This window comes from Ovis canadensis, chromosome 14 (assembly GCF_042477335.2).
Source record: "Ovis canadensis isolate MfBH-ARS-UI-01 breed Bighorn chromosome 14, ARS-UI_OviCan_v2, whole genome shotgun sequence".
NCBI classification, from domain to species: Eukaryota; Metazoa; Chordata; class Mammalia; order Artiodactyla; family Bovidae; genus Ovis; species Ovis canadensis.
In genome coordinates, this window is record NC_091258.1 from 49976187 (window position 1) to 49992820 (window position 16634).

The 16634-nt window shown below is 45.4% G+C and overlaps 2 protein-coding genes and 1 pseudogene across 7 annotated transcripts in view; 1 reads left to right on the forward strand and 2 right to left on the reverse strand.

The window, feature by feature from the left end:
• Window positions 1–1000: 1000 nt before the first annotated feature.
• NOB1 (NIN1 (RPN12) binding protein 1 homolog) lies at window positions 1001–15653 on the reverse strand. Of its 5 annotated transcripts, XM_069550250.1 has the most exons (12): window positions 14515–14740; window positions 12208–12372; window positions 11948–12121; window positions 11030–11161; window positions 10776–10908; window positions 7474–7604; window positions 5744–5815; window positions 5418–5543; window positions 5126–5326; window positions 4401–4498; window positions 3212–3356; window positions 1001–1594 (listed from the first exon to the last, which is right to left on the reverse strand). In XM_069550250.1, exons 2-12 carry the CDS (start codon window positions 12337–12339, stop codon window positions 1325–1327), a joined length of 1614 nt encoding a protein of 537 aa, XP_069406351.1. In that variant the 5' UTR covers window positions 12340–12372; window positions 14515–14740; the 3' UTR covers window positions 1001–1324. The 5 variants fall into 5 exon arrangements, with proteins under 5 accessions (XP_069406351.1, XP_069406348.1, XP_069406352.1 ...); XM_069550247.1 differs by lacking the exons at window positions 12208–12372; window positions 14515–14740 and adding an exon at window positions 15294–15653; XM_069550251.1 differs by lacking the exon at window positions 12208–12372 and having other exon boundaries at window positions 14515–14731.
• On the reverse strand, window positions 7969–8536 carry LOC138418664 (ubiquitin-ribosomal protein eS31 fusion protein-like; annotated as a pseudogene).
• The window catches only part of WWP2 (WW domain containing E3 ubiquitin protein ligase 2), a 146127-nt gene continuing 140792 nt past the window's right edge, over window positions 11300–16634 (forward strand). The window contains exon 1 of one of the 2 annotated variants that reach the window (XM_069550244.1): window positions 11300–12518. In XM_069550244.1, coding sequence (XP_069406345.1) covers window positions 12492–12518 — 27 coding nt within the window. In that variant the 5' untranslated portion in view covers window positions 11300–12491. Of the gene's footprint in view, window positions 12519–14552; window positions 14837–16634 lie in introns of those variants that run through there. The other variant, XM_069550245.1, reaches the window with a different exon arrangement.

The window sequence follows — 16634 nt, forward strand, 5'->3', positions numbered from 1 at the left end:
AAGCTCCCCCCAATTAGCTTTATACTAAATAGAAGGCAATGGCAACCCACTCCAGTACTCTTGCCTGGAAAACCCCATGGACGGAGGAGCCTGGTGCACTGTAGTCCATGGGGTCGCTAGGAGCCGGACAGGACTGAGTGACTTCACTTTCACTTTTCACTTTCATGCATTGGAGAAGGAGATGGCAACCCACTCCAGTGTTCTTGCCTGGAGAATCCCAGGGACGGGGGAGCCTGGTGGGCTGCTGTCTATGGGGTTGCAGAGTCAGACATGACTGAAGTGACTTAGCAGCAGCAAATAGATAACCATACAGGAAAAAACTTGATGTAAGGAACTTTTGAAGCTAGCACTCTGTGAATATACTGTTAAAGAACTTATGAAATCTTCTACTCAGCAGGTTTATTTACCAAGTAATCTGTTAACCACCATTTAGGGTGAGGCACTGGCACTGAGAACCAACGATCACGTATGTAGCTTTCTTGAACCATGTGGATCACCTCCATCTAATTACAAGGAAACATCTTGTCAAGCCCAAATGGAGGGGCATGTTGAAAACCTGGCTTATACTATTAAAAAGGTCAACTTCACAAACGACAAAGGCGGAGAGATTGTTCAGATCTGGGGGAAAATGTTATGAAGGACAGTACTGGGGCAAGTTGGTAAAATCTGAAGTGTTATGTATTAGGTAATAGTAACATATCATGTTAATTTCCTGAATTTGATCACTGTGCTGTGGTTATGTAAAAGAACATTATTGTCCTAGGAGACACTCTGTGTGTGAAGAAAGGGAAAAGCAAATAAAAAATGTTAACAATGGGAGAGTCTAGGTATTTTCCTGGATGACTGAAATGTTTTCAAAATGAGTTAAAATTAAGAGCTAAAGTTAAAAAAAATAAAATAAAATTAGTACCTAGTATAGTTTCTGGCAAAAAGAAAACCTAAATGCTTGATCCTGGAGTGCACACCTTCAGTGTTTCTCTAAAACAAAAGAAAATGCACAGAAGCTTATAATCACATTTATTAGGAAAATATTACCACTTAGAAGTTCCTGTCTTTAAAGGCTGAAGATCTGCTCTAGGCACCATTTGCTCTGTTTTCGTCAAACTCCCTCAACACGGCAGGAATCCCGGTTCTCTGGATGTGCACAGGTCAGGTGTTAGCCAGGCGCCACCACAAACCCAAGCCGAGGGACCCCAGCAAGTCGCAGGGCAGCGCTGCGGAGGTCGGGCCCCTTCTGCGTCCGGGGGGTGTGGGGCTGGCACAGTGGGGACCTGAGGCTGGGTCTCCTGGGCAGCCGTCCAGCTGTGCCTGTGGGGCTCATGCTTCACCTTTTCTTCACAAACTTCTTCCTGGAAGCATTGGGATTTAACCGTCGCCTCCCGGCTCCCAGGGTGCTGTCTCGGACCTGCAGGGTGGCTGAGCGGCTGGAGATGTCATTCTCTGCAAAGGGAGACAGCCCAGCTATGTAGTCAGGGGCAAACACGTCGGTTTTCTGCCTGGCCTTTCGGGAGAGTCGCAGCTGAGGGAAGCGCTGATCCTCGGTCAGGTGGGGGTTGATGGCGTACTTGCCCCCTTTGGGAGTGGGGAGAGAGTACTGGAAACAAGAAGGGGAAAGGCCATTAGAAGGACCGGGATTCATATTCATGCACACCAGATCCTGCTAACGTAAAGCTCACTTGACGACTCTGCACACGGGCCGACAGCCCCCGTGGAGTCTATCACCACTGCCTGCTGTGCACTAAGCCCCTGACACACACCTTCCCACTTGAGCCTCCCCTCACCTCACAGATGCAAAACCCAAAGCCGTATGCTGACTACATACTCTCAGATAAAGACAGAAAGACTGCAGGCTTCCAACTATCTTTCTCTAAGTTACTTATTAATTACAAAGAATAACCTTATGGGAAATTGGATCATCTTGGTTTTTGTTAATGATATTGATATTAAATAAGAAACTGCCTTAACTAAGTGATCAAAGTTATTACCAGCAGTAAACCAGACAACCAGTTATCATTTACCCCGACAGGATGCACCGGGAAGATCCAGCATCACTTCTGGGTGTTCCTGCCAACACTGCACAGCCTGAATCTAAGCAGGGGGGAACACCAGACGAACCCAAGGTAAGGGATGTTAAGGAACTGCTTAAAACCATTAAAAAAGGTCAAGGTGTGAAAGACAACAGACTTGACAAACTACTTCAGTTTTAAAGGGACATGACAAATACAATGTGCGATCCTAACCCTTTTCTTCTTTTGCTGTAAAGGAAATCTGTGTCAAAGTTTGAATACGACCCATAGACAGTAGAACCGCATGCTAAGTCGCTGAGTTGTATCCGACTCTTTGCGACCCCATGGACTGTAGTCCACCAGGCTCCTCTGTCCGTGGGATTCTCCAGGCAAGAATACTGGAGTGGGTTGCCACTTCCTACTCCAGGGCATATTCCCAATCCAGGGATCGAACCTGCATCTCTTAACATCTGCAGACAGATTCTTTACCACTGCACCATCTGGGAAGCCAGGATAGTAGTCCTGAAGTGATGTTAACGTCTTGGTTTTAGTAATTGTTCAGTGGGCATGAAAGACAAAGTCCTTGTTTCAGGAAATACACACCAAAGTATCTAGGGGCCAACGGGCATCAAGTAGCGTTTACTCTCAGATGGTTTTTAGGGGAAAAGAAATAAAATTATTTCAGAATAGAAAGTTTAAAAATGAATAACACTTCTCACATTAGTGGCATCTGCCTAGAGAACTCAGTGCTGGGCCGGCCACAGGCATACCCATTGGTCTCTCAACGCTTCTCTCCTGATTCCTCAAGACAAATCCATTCGGCTGTGTGTCCAGCCAGAACTCTTGCGCAGAGCACTTTACCCCCTTCCCTTGTGGTTCTTGGAGATTCTGGAAATTCTGCCCATCCCCAAACTCCTGCACACATCCAACCTCCACCGCCCTACAAACAATCTCTCTGTGACCCCACATGTAATTTATTGTGTGGAATTACTGGTGATTTCTTCTTAGACTGCAAACTCCTCAAAAAGCTCATGGGGAGGCTGAATCGTGAGCCTTCCCCATCTGAATCACAGGCTTTCACGAACTATCTTGTAAAAATCATGAGGTGTGTTCTTCCGTCTGATCATTTTGCTCCCCATGCTAAGAGGTCTAGCTTCCGCAACCCTGGGCTCTGCCGTCAGGGTAGGGGAAGCCGTGCCACTCACCCTCAGGCCGCGAGGATTTAGCACCTTCGGGTTGCGGGAGAAGTGCATGTGCAGGGTCCCGTCATCGCTGACGGTCACGGACACCTTCTTCAGCGTCTTGTTCCCACAGTGTGCACAGAACACTCGGCTCATGTCAGATGTTGTCCTACAGACACAAAGGAGCCTCACTGCACTGGAGCCTCAGGCAGCAAACCCAGTCCCTGGGGCACACAGCGAGTCTCTGGCCTTGGAGGAGGAGGCAGCGGCATGAGAAGTGGAAGGGGACAGGCTGAACTGCACTGCCACCCTGGACCAGGGCTGCCTGGCTGTATCGCGTGGCTGACACACGCACATTGCTGCCCCACAGTTCCAGGGAAAAATGACCCAGGTAGTAAGGAAGAAAACCTCGCAGAATGTTGTTGCAGTGATTGTGACCGCTTCACCGAATTCTGTCAGGCATTATGCTACAAGTGTACCCTGGAAACAACCCTATGAGGTGGGTACACCTGCATTTCATAGGTGGGGAAGTGGCGGCTAGGCAAGGTAGCCAGCTGCTCAAGGTCACAGAGCCAGTAAGTAGCAGGCATATGCCCAAGGAATATGGCTCCAGAGTCAGCGCTCCTGCCACCACCCCTCCTTCTCCAGGGGCACGCTATTACATTATTACAACTATTACTGAATACCTTGGCCCCAAATGTCATGTCACTGGGCATGATGCCAGGAGGTGGCTCTGGAGATGCTGAGAATTTATTAACGAATCATACAGGAAGCACTATTGAAGCTGCTATGGTTGAATGGGTGTGGGGGCTGAGGCTGACCCCCAGGCCTTGCCTCTCTCCTCCCCTCTCAAGCCCCAATGGTGGACTCTGAACAAGAGAAGCTGCTGCTCTCAAGGACCAAGCAGGAGCCCTAGTGTCTGTGCTTGAGGAATTCTCCCTCAGTTCCCAGAGGCAGGAGACAAGAGCTGCGTGCATCTGCCAGAGAAGCCAGGCCCCTGACCTGATGTCTGTGCAAGTGAACAGAGCCCTCTCAACAGGAGCTAGGAAATAATTATTCTGTGCAAGAAACCATCCCGTCACTGGGGCTAATCTGAGGTGGAAGGAACACCTGCACAGAAGGCAAGGCTCCCTTTCAAGAAGCCTCCAGAAGGTTTAGGAAGAGAGGAGTGTTCGACAGAGGGGCACCGGCGCCCGCACTGCCGGCTACGTACCTGAAGCAGCCATGGCAGCGCAGGATGTAGCTCCGGGCCTCGCGGATCAGCATGCCGTTCACGGCCAGCACGTGCAGCCCCATCTGCAGCAGGACGTTCTGCAACCAACACATTAATGGGGAACCGATCTCAGAGCAAAACCGACGCTGTCTTTAACATCTGCATAATCACAGTTAAGAGAACTTCACAAACCCTGGTCTGGCTCATGAAGGGCTTCTGCTCACGAAAAGCAAGCACAGGATGCCTCTCAAGACAGGTAAACTAGGACAAGGACCCAGATTCTTCTAATGTCAAGTGCCACTGACTGTGAGCATTAATTAGCCAAGACCTCCCATGAGTAATCTCTCTTTTTTTAAAGCAATCTCTCTTAACGGAGACATTCATTGTGTCAGAGCGAAATTATTCATTTCTGGATTGGAAACCTCTATCGTCTCGAAATACTGAACACAGCACAGAACACCACACACACTGAAAGAAAAGCAGCAACAGATTGTGAATGTTAGACATTAGAAATGTAATGTACTATACGTACATTTTGTCAATATGTTATGATTCCCCAACCTCCAAGCAAAACGGCAAATTACCAAAGAGCATAGGCAAGTTTCTAGAACCAGGAAGAGAAGCATTATATAACAGTTCCGCACATCCCATCCCCAACCTCCGAGGGAGCACTGTCCGTAAGAGGTGACACTGAGCCCAGGCCAACAGATACCCACTCCACCCACCTGCATGGCAAAGTCTGTGGTCACACAGCCGACCCGCACGTCCCTGGGGACAGCACACTGCTTCATCTCCTGCTGGATCTGCTTGATGTTGCTGGGGGTTATCCACCCGCCCCCATCGTCATCACTGTCTTGGTCCTGTCTTTCGTCAGGTCCATTCTCTTCATCCTCCTCCTCGCTTGGGACATCCTCACCTCCGTCCATCTGAAACATTAATAGAATTCAAACTCCCTGCCCATGGGCGCAGCTGGAAGATGCTAGTCTGTGGTCATCAGATCATAAAGCAGGGCCTTACCAGCAGCTCCTGCAGTTCACAATCAATGTTAGGCAAAGGATTTCTCCAGAACATGAAGGAACTGAACTCTAGGTCCTCAGGCTCACTGGCTGGGTGTCTGTGTTCTGTTTCTCGTGGGGGTTTAGGCTGAGATGAAAAGAAAAGTAATTTTAAAACTTGAAAACTGAGAGAGTTATAGATGAAATGATATACAATGTACAAGTCAGATCAGGCAGGGCTGGACATATTGCAGCATCTCTCAGGATAAATTTGGTTCCCTGGAATTTGTGGAGATCTGACATGGAGCAGAAAAAAGCATGAAGAGCCTGGCCTGTCTCAGAAATTACCTTTGAGGGCAGATGGAAACCAGAAACGTGCAGGGGTGTTTCCGGGTGCTGAATCGATGAACTCACTTTAACCTTTAAAAAGAAAAAAGAAACAAGAGACAGCACTAAGCAAAGAAATACAGGCTGAAAATTCAACATGGAAGAGTAATTAAAAAAAAAAAAACCAAAACAGAAAACAAAATACCTCCCCCTGGTTATTGAAATAAAAAAGATTTATTCAATGTTTTTAAAAAGTGAGAAACATAAAAATATATACGAAGAATTATTCAGGGAGTCCACTACCACCAAATAACCATTTTAGGACATTTCTTTTTTGGCCCTAGACACAAAGCTTTAATGAACATCATTATGTATACAACTTGGAAGTATCTTTGGTTACATCCTTAGGATAAATGCCTATAAGTGGAATTGCTGGGTCAAGAGACAGGAGTTTTAAAGCTTCTGATACAAAACAAGTCAACTCCTGCCCAAAAGACTGCAGGAAAGGGTGGTCTTTAGGAATCTTAAGTTGACAGACGCCAAAACAGAAACCCGGCTCAGCCACGAAGTCAGCCTTTATGTAAAACTATTCCCTTGACTCCCAGCCCCCCAAAACATTCAGGTGGCACATAGAAGTCTGTATTTTAGGCATCACATTTAGACTTTTTGGATTAGAGGACTCTAAACCTGGTTGAGAACAAGTGAAGGCAGTTCCAACTAGAACAGGAACATCAGTCCACTACAGTGGAGTGGTCAAAACAGTCTACTAGTTTTGATGACTTTAGACAGTGGAGATCAAGTAATTCTTTGTAAACACTAGTTGAAATTACTTTCTGTCTTCCAAAATCCTCTGGCCTGGAAACAGTGCGGCCCAGGCACAAAACCATTAATCTCTTCAACTTAAACGAGCTGGGCGAATACGTAAAAGCACAACAGGAACCCAGAATTCTGAAGGCTAGTAAGAGTTGAAAAACTTGGTAGCTTTCTTGGTATTCTTTTTTGCTTGTTTCTGGAAAAGAATTCTATTATTTCAAAAGTAGTGAGAATATAGTTGATTTTTACTCTTTCTGCATTTTAAAATTAAAAAATATATATTTATTTGGCTGTGCTAGGTCTTAGCTGTAGCATGCAGGATCTTTTAGTTACAGTATACAAACTTGCTTAGGTGCAGCATGTGGGATTTAGTTCCCTAACCAGGGATTGAACCTGGGACCCCTGCATTGGGAACTTGGTGTCTTAGCCACTGGACCACCAGGAAAGTTCCTCTTTCAGCATTTTAAAATTTAATCAATCTCGCCAACAACTTATAGGTCAAGACAGACACATTTGCTAACTACACTGTGATGAACCTTATCTGGATCCTGATTCAAACAAATAAACTATTAAAAAATTTATACAATAATTAAGAAATGTGAACAAACACATATTTGGATATTTGATGATACCAGGGAATTGCTATTAATTTTGTGTAGGTATAATATTGGTTTTGTGGTTATTTTTTAAGAGGACATACCTTATCTCTTTCAAGACACACCAAGAAATATCTATCAGTGAAATAAGATATCTGAATTCAAAATGCTCACGGCTACAGTGGGTAGAGATGAAAACAGAAAGATCATGAGTTGATAACCATGGAGGCTGACTGATGGGGACACCGGGTCCATCAGACTATTCCCTCTACTTCTGTACATCTGATAGTTCTCATAATAAAAAAGTAAAAATGGATGAAATCAACAATCCTTCTTATTTACCTTTTCTGGTTCTTGTTTTAGGTGAGACACCCCAACAAATTCTGCTTCCAGCTGGTAAGTAAGTGCCAGTACTTGGATATCTGTAGCAGAAAGGCTAGGATAGTCTCCAGTTTTCTTTGAAAACTCAGTCACTGTAAATAAGAGATTCCAAACTTCAGTTAAAAGCAAAGAGCCATATGACTCTGGATAACTAATGAAAGTATGAAAAGAACTTTGGATCAGTATCCCCCCCAAACACCTCACTCATTCATCTCCTAATCTTTTTCTACTCTGAACTGAGACATTTATATCTCTCAAGATTTATGCCAGTTAGGTTTACTGTAATGTCCTTATTAATTTTTCTGTCCCTGATGAAGGGACAGAAAAAAGTTAATAGAAAATCATTGAAAGTTAGCATAATATTTGCAAATATTAAGTGTTCCTTTTCTAGGCTTTGGTATTAGAATAGAAAGTCTCTTCTCCCTCAGCAATAAAGTTCTCTGATTCTAACAATCCTTTTTTTTTTTTTAAATGTTAGCTCATATGTTTATTAACCAATATACAATTACTTGTCTTCTGGTTTGTTGAAACAATAAGTCAGACAACATTTGCCACAATAATGTCTGTCGAAGTGACTGGCCATAAAAACTCCAGCACCACATTCATCTGAGGGACACTCCCGGCGAAGGCGACTGATTTTGCCATTCTCATCCACCTTATAGTATTTCAGAAAAGCCAATTTAACCTTCTTTCTCTTATGCTTGTTCTTCTTGGGAGTGGTGTAAGACTTCTTCCTTTTCTTAGCGCCACCACGAAGTCTCAACACTAGATGAAGAGTGGACTCCTTTTGAATGTTGTAGTCAAAGTACGTCCATCTTCCAGTTGCTTGCCAGCAAAGATCAGTCTTTGCTGGTCAGGAGGAATTCCTTCCTTATCCTGGATCTTGGCCTTTACATTTTCTATTGTATCCGAGGGCTCAACCTCAAGAGTGATGGTCTTCCCCGTCAGGGTCTTCACGAAAATCTGCATCTTGGCGGCGGTTCCACCGCAGATGGTGGATCCGAAAGGAAGGCCCCACGCTGGTCCACGAGCTTTCCGGGCGCTCCGGGAGGCCCTAACAATCCTTTTTAATAGAATGGATCAACACAGTTCAAGTGGGATAGAAAGGTGATTCAACCAATAATTATTGTCTATGATGAGACAAAAATACTGGGTAACAAATATTGAACAATTTTTGTATGTAAACCCACCCCAACAAGAAAACCCACATCCCTATTTAGCACAAAGTGATCTCCAGCTCTTTTCTCCTGAAACATCAATAATAAGCATATAGAATAATATTTTGACACATTAACAGAAAGATGTCTCTGCTACATTCAGTTCAGTTGCTCAGTCGTGTCCAACTCTTTGCGACCCCATGAACCACAGCACACGAGGCCTCACTGTCCATCACCAACTCCCGGAGTTTACCCAAACTCATGTCCATTGAGTCGGTGATGCCATCCAACCATCTCATCCTCTGTCGTCCCCTTCTCCTCCTGCCCTCAATCTTTCCCAGCATCAGGGTCTTTTCAAATGAGTCCACTCTTTGCAGCAGGTGGCCAAAGTATTGGAGTTTCAGCTTCAGCATCAGTCCTTCCAATGAGCACCCAGGACTGATCTCCTTTAGGATGGACTGGCTGGATCACCTTGCAGTCCAAGGGACTCTCAAGAGTTTTCTCCAACGCCACAGTTCAAAAGCATCAATTCTTCTGAGTTCAGCTTTCTTTATAGTCCAACTCTCACAACCATACATGACTACTAGAAAAATCACAGTCTTGCCTAGACAGACCTTTGCTGACAAAGGTCTGTCTCTGCTTTTGAATATGCTGTCTAGGTTGGTCATAACTTTCCTTCCAAGGAGTAAGCATCTTTTAATTTCATGGCTTTTAATTTCACCATCTGCAGTGATTCTGGAGTGCAAAAAAATAAAGTCAGCCACTGTTTCCCCATTTATTTGCCATGAAGTGATGGGACTGGATGACATGATCTTAGTTTGCTACTTTAGCACCAGGAACAATAAGTATACAGCTCACTAAAAATGCAGCTATTAATTAAGAGCAGCTAAAATTTATTGGGTACTATGTACCAGGTGCTATGTTAAAAGCTTTTCATTTTATCCTTCAGTCAAATCTTCACAAAAATTTTTAAGTTGAAATACAGCTGATTCACAATGTTGTGTTAATTGCTTCTGTACAAAAAAGTGATTCAGTTATACATTTATACATATATATTCCTTTTAAAAATATTCTTTTCCATTATGGTCTATTATAGGATATTGAATACAGTTCTCTGTGTTGTACAGTAGAACCTTGTTGTCTATCCAGTCTATATATAAAAGCTTACATCTGCTAATAACCCCAACCTCCCTCCCTCTTGACAATCAGAAGTCTGTTCTCTATGCCTGTGATTCTGTTTCTGATAGGTCACTTGTGTCATATTTTAGATTTCACATGTAATATCATATGATACTTGTCTTTCTTAGTTTGATAATCTCTAGTTGTATGCATGCTGTTGCAAATGACATTATTTTGTTCTTTTTTATGGCTGAGTAGTATTTCATTGTAATAAGTACCATATCTTCTTTATCTATTCATCTGTCAATAGACATTTGGGTGGTTTTCATGTCTTGGCAAATGCAAATAGTGCTGCTATGAATATAGGGGTGCATGTATCTTTCTGAATTACTATAGCTTTGTCTCCATATATCTCTAGGAGTGGGACTGCTTTAGCCCAATCTTGTGAAGTAAATACTATTAGTATTTCCTCAGAAAGATTAAGTAACTTGTCAAAGATCATAAAGCTAGTATGTTAGAGAAACCTAAAGAAGTCACAAGTAGTGTAGGTAGCATCATCTCCAGTATCAGCCTTTAAACCCTAAAATCCCTAAAACACCTTCAACCACCTAGGTCCTTTCCAGGGCAGGACTTCTATTTTTAGTCCAAACAAATTTAATATTTACAAAACGCTGGACACTGTGCTGAGTGACATTATTCTTCTTTTAATGCTCCCAGCAACCCCGCGGATAGGTACTTTTATTAATCCCATTTTACAGATGAGGAAACTGACGCCTAGTCTGGGTGATACACGCAAGGGCACATAGCTAGTAAGCAGCAAGGCCTGGCTGACTCATGACCCTGGATGCCTCTCTCCCACCAGGACCTTGACCGTGGGGTTTCTAAACCAACTCTGATCAAGTAACCAAGCTCCAAGTAGCACCAGAGCAGGTTCAGTCAGCAACCTGGGGCCCAGCTTCACCACCAACATCGGGCAGAGGTACTCACCCAGTCGCACGTATTCAGGGAAGGGCTCCTTGAAACGCAGCTCGTAGGGCAGCACGGCGAGGCGCCTGCGCGTGGCTTTGTCCCGAATCTCGTTGATCACATTCCGGGTGGTGTAGATGTTCTTCCCGATGTCCTGCGGGGGGACCAGCCCAGCTCACACCATTCCGCACCACGCAACGTGCTTCCGGATTTCCCAAACCCCTTCAGGGGCCGCCAACCCAGACCCCGCTCCTCCCCACAGAAGCACCCTGTACCTGCAGAGCCGCATCCAGCAGAAACGCCCCAGCATCCGCTACAACGTGCTCCACTGGCGCCATGTTGGCCCAACGAGGCCACACCGCGCATGCGCGGGGAGCTTCCGCCCGGCTCCGTACCAATCCGGGCCTCTGGGAACCGAGAAGAGACGCTGCAACTAAGCGGCGACTCCTGGCGGGCGCGCCAGCATTTTCCGGCTCTGGGTCACCCGCGCGCCTGCGCAGTACGGCCGGCCGCTTGCCTGGGAGGTGTGGGCGGGGTCAAGCCTTGGGAGGGACCTGGCGTGGGGGTGGTCGCCTGAGAAAACGCGCTTTGGTATCAACTATTGAGAGTCCGACACGACTGAGCGACTGAACTGAACTGAACTGAACTGATTGGCCCCTCAGGGGCTTCCCTCGTAGCTCACTCGGTAAAGAATCTGCCTGCAGTGCAGGTGACCCGGGTTCAATCCCTGGGTTGGGAAGATGCTGAAATGGCCACCCATTCCAGTATCCTTGCCTGAAAAATCTCGTGGACAGAGGAGCCTGGTGGGCTGTAATCCATGGGGTTGCAAAGAGTCGGGGTCACTAGGAGTCGGACACGACTGAGCGACTTCACTTTCACTTTTCACTTTCACCCATTGGAGAAGGAAATGGCAACCCACTCCAGTGTTCTTACCTGGAGAATCCCAGGGACGGGAGAGCTTGGTGGGCTGCCGTCTATGGGGTCGCACAGAGTCGGACACGACTGAAGCGACTTTAACACTATTGATCCTTAGAGACACTTTAAGTGGCCCTTGAAAATCCCAAGGAGGGAGGAGCCTGGTGGGCTGCAGTCCATGGGGTCACTAGGATTCAGACACGACTGAGCGACTTCACTTTCACTGTTCACTTTTCACCCATTGGAGAAGGAAATGGCAATCACTCCAGTGTTATTACCTGGAGAATCCCAGGGACGGGAGAGCTTGGTGGGCTGCCGTCTATGGGGTTGCACAGAGTCGGACAGGACTGAAGCGACTTAGCAGCAGCAGCAGCAGCAGCAGCAGCAGCAGCAGCAGCAGCAGCAGCAGCAGCAGCAGCAGCAGCAGGGCTTCCCTGGTTAAAAGTATCTACCTGTAATGCAAGAGACCCAAGTTCGGATCCCTGAATGTGGAAGATTCCCTGTAGAAAGGCATAGCAACCCACTCCAGTGTTCTTACCTGGAGAATCCCAGGGACACCAGAGCCTGCTGGGCTGCTGTCTATGGGGTTGCACAGAGTCGGACACGACTGAAGTGACTTAGCAGCAGCAGCAGCAGCAAACATATGTAGAAGGACCCATGTATAACTCATTTGGAGATAATGACAACTTCAACATGTGAGACCCTTTATGAAAGAGAAAAGGTCTTGATTGTGTGCCAGTGAAGATCTGACTTCACTTCCAAGAAAATTTACAGGATATAAAACTTTACACTTAACAGTTGGGTAGGGAAGAGAAAAACTTGATGCAGAAGAAACGCGACTTGAATTCAGTAAGTATATCTAGAATTCCTCTGGACTTTCCTGGGAGTGTCCCGGACTTTCTTATCTCTGCCTTTGACCTTGTTTTCTCTTCTGCCTGAAAATTCTTCTTGCCAACCCCCACTTACTTAGTCTCCAAGAAGCCACTCTGTTGTTCCCTCTGTAAACTTGTCCTGATTACCCAAATCAGAGTTTTCTCCAAGGACAGATTTGGACCCTTATTTCCCACCATACTTAAGACATTTCAAATCTAGCCCTCAATGAGCAGTTATTACTTCTGCTTTGCATTGCAGTTACTTGGTTGTCTTCTTTAAGTAGATTAGAAGTCAGGGACTGTTTTAGGGGCCTTTTTCCTTAAATGAACATTTCAACTTCTTTTTAGTTTTTTTGGGGTGCTTTCATGATGACATAGTTCAGATTTTTTATGTGTCTTAAAATATCTCCTGTATTGCAGGACCTATAGAAGCCAGTTCAGTGCTCAGTAAAAGTTGATGTAGCCTGTTCATTCAACGGATTATTTAAAGAGGCCTCCTATTGGCCAGGTACTGCTTTGGAAGCTGGGTTATAGCTCCTGTCTTCATAATTTTTTTGTAGGGGGTAACGTAACAGATTATACATATACACCTTCATGTGAAAGGCAGATAGTGCTAAGTTGAGGAATTACGGAGAGAAAAAACAAAGCAGGAAGGTACTGGTAGGAGGGGAAAGGAAGAGATGAGTTGCGATTTAAACTAGTGTGACCAGGAAAGGCTTCACTGCAAGGGACAGTTAAGCAAACATATGAAAGAGATGAGGGGGTGAGCCAATTGACTACCCAGGAAAAGAGCTTTCCAGGAAGAGGGAAAAGCCAAGTCCACAGACCCTCAGGCTAGAGTGGCTGAAGCAAGGTACTGAGTGAAACTGCAGTTGGAGATGAGATAAACAAAGGGGAGGGGTGGAAGGGACCATGTAGAGAATTTATGAAAGAAAAGTGAAGCGCAAGAAAAGTCTTTCAGTCCTGTCGGACTCTTTGCGACCCTACCAGGCTCCTCCATCCATGGGATTTTTCCAGGCAAGAGTTCCGGAGTGGGCTGCCATTATTCAGGATATATATCAAGCTTTTACTCCTTTAACTCACAGTGAGAGACTGCCTTGGCTAATCCCTTTTTTTCTTTTGGTGAACACCTACTCAAATGCCACCAAATCAAAGAGGCCTTCCCCTAGAATAGAATTAGTACCGCTCCCATCTAAAGACTGTTACTAGGGAAATTTTAATAGTTTTATAGATGGGATTACTGTAAGAATTAAGGTGTTAACAGAGGACTGTAGCTCCTTTAAAGGCCATCTCCTGGATGGATTTGGGATGGGAAAAGTAGAGACTAAATGCTCAACCAGTTTAATTTGTATGCATATCTGATCCCTCCACCTGGAAGCCCTAAAAATAAGACTAATTAGTTCACAGTGCTTAAGGCTAATTAGTTGATTCATACTCATTTTAGTTAATGCTGATTGAAAGTGAAAAATTGAGCCTTTATTCAACTTGTCAAAGCTGAAATTCTTGACCATCGGTAAAGAATACTGACTTAAAATATTTTATTTTCCAATTCATAAAGTTCTACCTAATCTATATATTATCGAAATAGGGCTAGTTTGCTGTGCTGGGGCATCTTATGGACAACAGCAAAGGTTTCAGTGCTTTTCTACCTTTGTTTTATGTCACAAGAACAGATGCTCCACAAAAGCTACTTTCGAGTTTCTAGAGCCTAGAAACGTGCCTGGCACATAGTAGGCTTAGGGTTGTCAGATATAGCAAATTAAAACATAGGATGCCGATTACATATGAGTATCAACTAGTTTTTTTAAACTATAAATATGTACTGTACCAGACAATATTTGGGGGCACACTTCCGTATTAATGGCTGTTTAAAATTACAATTTAAGTCGGTGTTCTGTATTTTATCTTGTCTGTTAACCCTAAGGAGTTCAATAAATATCTGCTGACTTAATAGACTGAACGCCTCCTCTCACCTGTAAAATGGGGCTAAGATAGACACGCCCTCAGCGTTGATGGGAGGAGTAAACGAAGCGCCTGGCACTCTGCGAGATTTCAATTTGTTTGCTGGGAGACCATCTAGCAAGTGGAAAATCCTCCCACTTTTTAAACATACAAAGGACAAGAAGGCCTTCTGGCCAGAGGGTCTCAGGCCTGGCCTAGGTTGCCCACACCTGAGACCCGGCCAGCCTCTTCCGGGTCAGCTGACCGCGCGTGGTCACGTGACCTGGCCCGAGTGCGGTCTGTGGAAAGCGGAAGTGGGAGAGGAGTTGGGCGCCGCTTCTGTGGCCGCTGCAGGTAGCCAGCGGGGGCACTGGGGACGCAGCGGGCGGGTGGGGGCTCGGAGAAGTCCGGGGGCGGCGGGCGGCGCGGGGTGGGCCGGGGGAGGCGCGGCCCCGGCGCCGGGGGGCGGCGGCTTCCTGTGGGAGGGGCCTGGCGCGGCGGTTCCGGCCTCCGAGGAGGGGTGTCCCGACTCCCGCCCGAGCGGGGTGGGCGCGCCGCTGGCCGAGCGCGGGGGCTGCTCCGAGGTGGGCGCGAAGGCCGTCCTGAGTGCGGCGGCCAGCAAGTCGTTCCGGAAAGGGAAAGCATCATAGGTGCCAGGCATGAAGAGGAGTGACCTTTGTGGAGGAAGCGGGGCAGGGGGAAGGGGCGACTTGGGGGATTGAGTTGCAGTGGGTCGCCTGAGAATGGGCGAGTGACGTGGTGGGGAAAAAAGGAGAAATTAGCTAGCAAGAAGATGCAGCGTGAGCCTCACCTGAGAGTCTTTTCCTTTCTTCCTCTTTGGAAATGATTGGTACTCCAGACTTTGATTTTGTTCCCATTCAGTGTTTTAAACTTCAGGAGGGATCACAGAATCTTGACCATCTTGCTTTGGTCACACTCAGTCCTGCTTGGGTAGAGTTTCTACTTCTTGGGAACCTAGTCCTTCAGATCATCTATCTTAGAGGTTTGCTCAGATCAGATCAACTTCTAGACTTAAAAACAGAGTGTGGGCATTTTGCTCTGGCCTTAAAATGGCTTTTAACCTCCAGTGTTGAGCAGGACCTAGTCCCAGCATGCCCTCGCCAATACAGATACTGCTGTAACCTTGGACAGTGTCTGCCTACACTACTTTATGAGTTTTCCTCTTTCTTCAGTTTAAATTATTCAGTTTGCTTTACCATGTGACTGCTTATCTCCAAGGACTGTAACTAGGTAGCAAGACTGAATTGTGACCTGGATCATGATTTTGAAAATAAACACCTGTGCTAAAGCTGTTCGTCCTCTTTTTCTTTGTATTTACTAACATTTGCAAAGGTGGAATGAATTTCCCAGATGTATTATTGGAGTGAATGTGTAAACTGGACATTAACAGAAGCCAGAGTCGTTTTGGATTACAAGTAGGAAAAAAAATACTTTTGTAATGAATAATGAGTTCAAGTTTTTGGAGTACTTGACAAATATTTAAAAATTGATTTTTGTGGCAGCCCTGTGAATTAGGTTGGGAAGGTGTTATTCCCATCTCACAATGACTAAACAGACCTGAGAGAGATGACTTGATTTTTTTTTTTGACAGTTTTTTGCTTTTTCTTATCTATTGATCTCTTTCTCCCTGCTAGACTGCAAATTCCTCAGGGGTAGAGTTCATATCTTATTTGACTTATTTAACTACTAACCTAGTTTCTGGCACGTTGTGGGCACTTGGTAAGTGTTTGGTAAATAAATGAGTTTCTAAAGGTCACAGACCTGTAAGTGGAGGACAAGATTTGAACCTGAGTCCTTGGTCTTCTCTTGTCAGATGTGCTTGCCATGTTCTGTTATTGGTACATGTGAAAACGATGGGCATGAGATAAGGCTTGAGTTGGCTTCTCAGTCTCCTTCATTTAATGACTACTTTCCCAGTTGCAAAGAATTTATGACAGCATCTCGTTTAATCTTTACCGTGATCCTGTGAAGGTTGGAATTGTCCATTTTCTGCAGAAGAAGAAACAGGCTTAGTGAAGTCCTTGCTTTAGAATCTGGAAGTAGTGAGTGACTGAGTAGGGACTCAGGCCCAGGCATTTTATCCTTGAGCACATTCTTTTCCATTTATAGAAGCAACATAAAGTTTTATTTT